Source organism: Carassius gibelio, chromosome A15 (genome assembly GCF_023724105.1).
Source record: "Carassius gibelio isolate Cgi1373 ecotype wild population from Czech Republic chromosome A15, carGib1.2-hapl.c, whole genome shotgun sequence".
Classification (NCBI taxonomy): Eukaryota; Metazoa; Chordata; class Actinopteri; order Cypriniformes; family Cyprinidae; genus Carassius; species Carassius gibelio.
Genome location: NC_068385.1, coordinates 14,562,707 through 14,571,308, shown reverse-complemented (window position 1 = coordinate 14,571,308; position 8,602 = coordinate 14,562,707). Strand labels below are relative to the sequence as shown.

At 34.3% G+C, this 8,602-nt stretch overlaps 1 protein-coding gene across 1 annotated transcript; it reads left to right on the top strand.

Annotated features, from left to right (window-relative positions):
• The first annotated feature begins 247 nt into the window (after window positions 1-247).
• On the top strand, window positions 248-8,560 carry LOC128029295 (junctional adhesion molecule 3B). The gene is made up of 9 exons (XM_052616986.1): window positions 248-397; window positions 4,785-4,853; window positions 4,937-5,050; window positions 5,140-5,292; window positions 5,696-5,898; window positions 6,418-6,517; window positions 6,944-7,073; window positions 7,190-7,241; window positions 7,562-8,560. The coding sequence occupies exons 1-9, from the start codon at window positions 346-348 to the stop codon at window positions 7,595-7,597; spliced, it is 909 nt and encodes a 302-aa protein (XP_052472946.1). The 5' UTR covers window positions 248-345; the 3' UTR covers window positions 7,598-8,560.
• The last annotated feature ends 42 nt before the right edge of the window (window positions 8,561-8,602 follow it).

Below are 8,602 nucleotides of genomic sequence, written 5' to 3'. Positions count from 1 at the left end.
GATTTTAAACGGAAGACATACATACAGCCAAGCTGACATGTATCACTCTTATGCGAGAAATAGCCTAGTCCTAATTCTAATCACCACATATTGACATAATTATCGATTTAGAGCTCAAATACGCCAGAGTACTATTTTAATAGCTGCTTCTCCAATTTAATCCTCACGTTCATGCTCATCATCCACCGGAAGTGCGCGAGCGCCGCCCCAGCCCCGCCTCTCTCTCTCTCTTCCGCTCAGATGTCCTTGTAGCTATGGAAACTCATCAGCGGGCAGCATCCTCACGTTCGTCTACCCCGTCGTCTGGAAAGCTAAGCTCAATTTGTATGTAAAACATCGGTTCAAATGGCGATGGGACGTCGTCAAACGCTTTCATTGGTGCTCTTCTCATGGCTGTGTGAGTAATATTTCTTCACATGCTGTAAAAGAGTGTGTAGGTCTTGTTGAATTGGCGGTCGTGGATCCGTGTGATGGCATTCTCGCGCTGACCGCTGCTGCTATTGCTTTACTACTGTTAGCCATTTAACGCCACGCTCAGTTTTAGTGTGAACACAGCTCGCGGTTTCTAGTAAGATGGGAATGTTACCCTGTTGGTTTATGTCGCCCTGCAGTGGAATACAACGAGTGTGTCTCAATCCCCAGTGAGCTGACTGCTTAGACAGCATTTCGACCGTTTCTAATGTGAACATCATATATTCGAAGATTTTGTCTAGTAGGGAGTTCACTAGGGGTTGAGACACGGCTCTTGTTTATGTTCCCCAGTGTGTTTCTGCGTAGTAATAGCTTAAAGTCATTTTAATCAGATTAATAGCCTTTTTAAAAAAGAGGTCCACTTAGCATACTTTTAAAAAGAGTAAAAATTACTTGTTTTAAATGAGTGAACCGAATATAATTAAATATTTACAATTAAATGAAGAGGTATTGTGGATTAAATGTATATTCAATGTAATAATTCGTTTAACTTTAATTCGTTTTTTGACGTGTTGTTTCATAACTATTTCTATTGGTTTTAGTTAAAGTGTACTTCAAAATGAAATGGCAATAATTTATGGCGAACTAGAATCTAATGTCATTTATATTGAAATATTGATATATGTATATATATATGTGTGTGTGTGTGTGTGTCATTAAATATATTTGTATTTTCACATTTGTAATTATAAAGATGCAATTTAGTACATTTGAAAAATGTTAATTTTATAATAATTTTAATAATATATGTTAGTATTTAGTGTCAACACATTAATATAAGAGGACTTAAATCATGACAAAAATGTAATATTAAAAAAGTAGTTTAAAGTCAAACTTTTTAAAAGTTTAATTAAGTTTGTTAAGAAACTGACATGAAAGTGTACTCTTTTTAAATACTTTTTTTTCTTTACATCAGTAAAATTGTATTATTAATATGGTGTTCTGAAAATATATGGTTTTAAGATGTGAAAAACACTGTAAGTACACATTCAGTGCACTTCAACCTGCTTCTTTTTCACAAGGGTAGAAAATGAGCTATTAAAGTTTACTGTTGAATTATTTCATTGTAGCTGACATGTTTTGAGGTATTGCTGGACGTGTTATTGGATCTTTTTATGTTCTTCTCAGCACAATGTGCCTCTGTGCAAGCTGTGTGATGTGTGAAGAGGTGTAGTTTCTTTCACTCGTTCTCAAAGCCGTTGCTGTTGGTCAAAGTGTCCTGAATACCAAAATACTTTAAAATGGGCTCAACTTCAGCCTCATTTCACTTTGAACAGTGACGGGGTCTTTGTAAACTAGAAAGTGCTGTCAGAACTGTGGAGGAGAGTTTTTGTAAACAATCTTGCGATAAAGAATGCCTTAAGTCAAAGATCACACCGCCGCCCCCTTCTCTCCCACTCTTTCTTTTTCCCGTCACTTTTTAGGTCACGTCTTTGTAAAGTCTGGAATAGCGCTTTTAATAAGTATGTTTGTCATTTGAAATGCTAAAACAATCAGGTATTGTCTTGTACAGTAATTATCCACAAACTATGCCATCAAAACAACCGTAAATCGGAATCTGAATTAACATTAAATAACACAAATATTAAAAAGGAGGCTTTTGTTATGTTGTTTAGAGTAGAAACGCAGAAAGATGTTATTAGAATTTTTGTTTTTAACTGTCACAATAACAAAAAAACAAACATCACCTATACACACACACACACACACTACATTCTTCATATACATTCTTTTACTAATTATGCAAAAAAATATATCCATTTACATAGATAGATAGATAGATAGATAGATAGATCCATCTTCAAATGCAGAGATTTTTTCATGCACATTCTATTCCCACATGAGCTTTTCCTAATCTTAAAAAGTGTTTGCTTTAAAATGAATCTCATATTTATGCAAACATTCTTTTGTTTTATGTAAACAGAGACCTTTCTAACATTGTCGCTTCCATTCAGTGAGCGCATGCTTCCCAGCGATGGATACTGTAGCTTGTCTTATCAGGAAATGTCAACAGCAGATGTAAAAATAGACTGATGCATGCGATGGGAAAGTCAGCCTTGGAAACGTCACCAGAAACCTTGAAGTTCTCCTTCTGTGGCAATATGACTCTTTGCTCTAGTCACCCATAATGCACCTCTTTACTGTGGTTAAATGCAGCAGAATTCACTACATCAGTACAAAACTGTCCCATGTGTAGCTATTCCTCGAGCTTGACAGTCTAGGTGATGATAAAACGCCACAGATGTTTGGTTTGTGATAACTGAAGTCTGTCTCATGCTTTGCAGAAGTCCATATGGTAAGATTTTAATCTGATGCTAAAGCCACAGATTATCACATATGGATCACTGTAAATACACTCTGTGGATTTCATGAGATTATGCGAAAGTGGAAAACGCATCTGGAAATAGCAAATGCGCTAAACCCCAAATTATTTTCTCATATGAGCGAAGCCCATTGGGACTGTCAGGCTTTGCCAAATCATTTGTTTCATATTTGCCTTTTCATTATGTCACACTGTCTGGCCTTTTTGAGTTGGTGCAGACAGACTCTCACTGAAAACACACAAGCTCTTCTAAATCTGTCCATGAATTTCAACAGAAATTCGTTCAGGTCTGGTTACAGTTTCCCCAAGATACTTACAAAGTTTATTCTTCCATTATGCTGCCCATCCCATAAACATTATAGAAAGTTGAAAAAATAAAACGTATAAACTGAGTCACCCGTGACTGAAATTCATATGATTATGAAGAAGAAAATAATCAAAGAAGTATGTTTGAAATAAGTAAATTATTACAATTACATTGTAGAAGAACTTTTTTTTTACATGAAAGTATTTATATCTGATATTAATGTTCAACAGTGATACTTATTTAAATTCTTATTACTGTAGTGCAGTAATGAAAAATGATCCTGTCCGCTCACAATGTTATTTATTGAAATCATAATAAATTAAAGCTAGTACAACAAATATAACAGTGGAAACAGTTTAATAAGGCTAAATTACATATTTATGTCACTTTAATAAATTGTAATAAATGAGTGAAGAGGCAGCACAGAAAGAGTAAAGGCAGTAATGAATATTAAATTATTTGTTTACTTGAAAAAAGATAAATGCTGTTTGTTTATGCTGTCTACTTTTATTAATTAATCAGAACTATACAATTGGTTAAAAATACTATACAATGCTGCATAATAATATAAATGATTAGCTGTCATTTGGGATATGCCAGTATCAAATTTTCATGTTGCGATTAATTGCTAATGCTTTTATCATGGTATACTGTAAATATATAAGTAAAAATTTTTACACAGATTAAAGTTCAAAAGAACTATAAAGACCCATAGATATCACTTTACAAAAAAGACCTCATTAGTTAACCTTAGTTAATGCATTAACATTCACAATGAGCAATAGCTACATTTGCTACAGAAGTTATTAATCTTTGTTAAAAAATACAAGTCTTAATTCATGTTAGCTCATTAAGTAACACAGTTGCAATGTTCTATTTTAACGTGTTATTAAATATTGGAAAACCTAAGATTAATGAATGTTCAGAAGAATTTTTCACTGGCAGTTAATGCCAGTGTTAACTAATGAAGCCCTAATGTAAAGTGTGAAGAATCAAAACACTTTCAAACAATATCTAGGGTATGTTGTAGTCCAGATTAAAATATGTAAAAATAAATAAATAAATAAAAATAAAAAAGTTTGAAAATAAATAGCCTATTAAGTCTAAATATTTAAGTATTTGGCACTGTGATGAACACCATAACGAATACAAAAAAACTGAATGGCTATTTACATTTATTTAAATATGTTTTAGAAAGTAGCACAGCTGCTTTATTTATAAGGGTTTCCAAGCTGTATTTTCTGCAGTTTAGCGCCATCTGCTGTCAGAGAGTGAATGTGCTTTCATTCAGCGTCTCTCACGTGTTCCCCATGTGCTTCTCATGCCTGCTTGTTTACATCAGAGCGCACAGAGTCTTTCAGGCAGCATACAGCAGTATTGTGCATTTTGACCAGTTGGTGGGAAAAGTATTCTTAAAATGCATTCCAAATTCTGAATAATTTGTTATATATAATTATTCACAGTATTTAGAAGTGCCCACGATAACAATATTGTGCATATTCATTACTGTGATATATCGCATTACCGAATACCGGCACATGTCTAGCTGCCATACAATGGAAAAATATTATGATTTAAATAATGGTATAAAAATTGCTTAATTTATATTCATGCAAAATATGATTTCACATTTTTGGACTGTTCTTGAGAGATTTGTAATCTGTTTTTTGTTATCTGTTGCAGGCAAGAGTGCAGCTTTTGCTGTAATACTCCGAACAACTGAAAAATCTGTATGGACAAATGAATTTGAGTGTAAGTCTTACATAAAGTTGTTTAATAAGATTTCTTCATTAATGTGTATGTAAATTAACCGCCTGTGTCTTATTTCTTTAAAGCAATTGAGTTGACCTGCTTGATAGAGTCCATTTCGACAAACAATCCCAGAATTGAATGGAAGAAAATTAAAAATGGTGTACCCAGCTATGTGTATTTCCAAAATAAAATTTCTGGTAACATTTTCTTTCTCTCAGAACATAATGCAGTTTAATTGATGACAGTATTTAAGCTGGATTCAGCTGAAGCTGCGTTATGTTCTCAGGTGACTTGGAGCACAGGGCTTTGCTGAGAGAGCCTGCAAACCTTCTGATCCTGAACGCCAGCAGATCGGACACGGCTCAGTATCGCTGTGAGGTGGCGGCCATCGACGACCAGAAGCCCTTTGATGAAATACTAATCAGTCTCGCTGTAAGAGGTACTGTTAGATTGTTTCTGCCAGGTTCAGCAAGGGGAATATCCTCTGAGTTTTAATCCACAGATATAACTCTCAGTGATGTTGCAGTGAAATGCCCCATGAGATCAAAACTGATTGGACTGTCTGGACAAAAAAGGTTTCAGTGGGCTTCAGTGCAAGAATACGTTTAGCTGATCATTGTGATTCCTCTGGATGCACAAAAATGTCTCAGATAATAATTGCTGAGAGGGAATTTAATGTCATGCAGCATTAAATGTAATACAAATTCTGTTTGCAGTTCTCTTAAACCTTACTTGAGGTCTTATTTACTTAAAAGGTATGACATGAAAATTCTCCCTGTTATTTTCTAAATGCATACTGTAGATCTTACTGTGAACAATGAATCCATGCTCATGTTTTGCAGTGAAGCCGGTGATGCCCAGGTGTAGTGTTCCCGAGGCAGTTACAGTGGGCTCGAGCACTGAACTGCGCTGTATTGAGAACCAAGGCTTTCCACAGTCACACTATCAGTGGTTCAAAAACAACGAGGAGCTGCCAGAAGACCCCAAAACCAGCAGCAAGTTCTACAACTCTTCATACACCATGAACACTGAGACTGGTTCGCTGGTAAGTGTTTTGAGCTGTCATGCTAGTAAAAACACTTATATTTGTATCTTTCTTTAAATATCAGAGGCTTGGATTACAATTCTGCACCACCATTGTTTTGTAAGGAATTGCGAAAATTATTAATTTCGCTGTGTTTACACTGATAATATAATCACTACATTAATAATAATAATATAAATAAATCAAATTGTCAGCCTGTGAATGAATTATATTTATTTTACATTTAATTAAAGAATCAAACTGGAACAGAAAAAGTATTTTAAAATTGAAAAAATTTAAACATAGGCTTATAACATAAACCTTAATTAATAAGTAATAAATACATTTAAATTAACTTTCTATATAAAAATAAGAGGATTAGATTAAGTTTTTTTTTTGTTTTGTTTTTTTGTGGCCAATTAATTGTATTTTTGAAAGTTATTTTAATTATGTTGTATTTTCACAGTTTTAACATTAACTGGAGAATATAATGAATATCACTGTTGAACATTAAGAGTATGATATACATTTGATCCACAGAAATTCCGGTCGGTGAAGAAAGAGGATGCAGGTGAATACTTTTGCCAGGCCAGGAATGAGGCAGGATGGTCAAAATGTAGTCCTCAGACCATGGAAGTTTGTAAGTGTGGTCCTTAAATAGTCTGGTCAGTAGCTGCACTGTGAAATAATGATTCAGCTTTTAATACTGAAATTATTTATTCACCTTCATGATTTTCCTAATACAGTTACTTTTCAGTGGTATGCAAACACATATATTTATCTGAAAATGTTTATGCTTTTTTCAGGACTCTTTGTTAATAACAATAAATGTTTCTTAAGAACTAAATGAGAACACTAGAATGATTTCTGAAGGATCAGGTGACACTGAAGCCTGAATGCTGAAAATTCAGCTTTGACATCACAGAAATGTCAAATTCAAAAAATCTAACGTAATAATTCACACACTGGTAGTATATAAATAAACACAACGAGTGAGTAAATAATGGAATTTTTCATATATTTTTTTGCTGAGCCATTTATTTATTTGTACATCATTTCTTTCTAGATGATCTGGACGTTGTGGGAATATTCCTGAAGGTGTTAGGTGGAGTGGCAGCGTTTATATTTGTCATTGTGGCCATCTGTCAGATTCAGAAAAGTGGCTACTGTTCCTGCAAGGAGCATAGGGAAACCAAGTGAGTAAAAACTATAACCACAAAATGAATCTTACAGCATTACCATAAGAGCTGGTCTGATTTGTTCTGGAATTGAATGCACTTTTGGTTCAACTACAATGCACTGTTTCATACAGTTACAAAGTACCCCAACATGACAACAGGATGGACTATACCAGTCCAGATGAGGTAAGACTTTGTGAGTTTGTGACATGATAAAGCCTCACAGATATCATTTTCACGTATTAGTGCATGTTTAGAGGCTATAGTCGACACTTTGAAATGCTCTGTGAAGGATCATCCAAGCTTTGTTAGTGTTTATCTTCTCAGATTACACTGAAGCGTTTCTCTGACTGCAGATAGTTTATTTTTATTAATGCTAGCAATCCTCAAAATAATCTCTCCGTAAAATCTCTACATGGCAAATGGATGTTTTGCTTCTGTAGCTCCACATTTTAACTACAAATCATTTGATTGCTATGTTGCTAAGTATTTCTGTTTTTCTTCAGGGACATTTCCGCCACAAGTCCTCCTTTGTCATATAAAATCAATGAAGAGGAGACGAGCGCTTCAGTCGTGCAAATGCCTTGTGAGCTGACTTTTGAACTGTCAAATTCTGCTTTTTATGCTGAGGCTTGCCAAAGTTATCAAACAGGGACTTTTTACTCCCCTTATTTTGATTTAAACAGACAGGAATCAAACACAGGTTTACTTAAAACTCAGTTTATATGTGAAAATGACATTCAGCTGAACAAAACTAAGATTTATAGCTATTACATGCTTCTTGTAAAGTACAAAAAAAAAATTTTGCTTCAACAAAACAAAAAGGATTGAACTTAAGAAGTAATATAAAAGATGCGTTTGTTAAGTCTTTCCAAATAATTGTGAATTTCTCAATGTCAGTTGCAGACTTCAAATTGTAGCAAGGTCGAAATTGCATCCAGGTGCTGCTGTATTTGTATAAGTAAGTCAACACATAATACCAGTGCAAGAATCTACATGTCTTCAAGGCAAATATTACATTTCCCACTGGAAATATAGTGTGTGACTATATGAAGAATCCTTTCAGTGTAAATGTGCACGATATCTTGCCAAGACTGTTTTATCTGGGTCACTTTTGACAAGAGGATTTTATGTTAGTGTTTCAGCCGTGGTTATTTAGTTCACAAACTATAAATTTGTAGCATTTAAGTTTGAGATTTAATCAGACATCTCTGTAAAGTCAGTAGACTTGGTTGTAGAAGATGATTCATTTACTTTTTTGAAATATTCCTCTAGATACAGATTACGCACTTGTGGGTTTTTCAGAGTGCCATTTCTGTGTTTAAGTGACCTTCAATGCTTTCTAATTGTTTTATACGTTTTGGACATATTGTCCAGGTTTTCTGACTCAGTGTTATTGTTTTAATCTATTTATAATATCTACGTCTATTGTAGTTCACTCCAGAGTAGTAGTTAGATCGTGGGCCGTGTCACAAGAATAAAACTGATTATGTGGAAGCAGTCAACATTGTCTATCCTTTCATTTTGTTTTGAAAACCTGTAGCTAG

Excerpts from the sequence above, each read along its gene's own strand:
- LOC128029295 (XM_052616986.1), top strand. The coding sequence starts at position 346 with ATGGCGATGGGACGTCGTCAAACGCTTTCATTGGTGCTCTTCTCATGG. Across the intron at positions 4,854-4,936 it reads ATGGACAAATGAATTTGAGT|CAATTGAGTTGACCTGCTTG; the intron begins GTAAGTCTTACA and ends ATTTCTTTAAAG. Across the intron at positions 7,242-7,561 it reads ACTATACCAGTCCAGATGAG|GGACATTTCCGCCACAAGTC; the intron begins GTAAGACTTTGT and ends GTTTTTCTTCAG.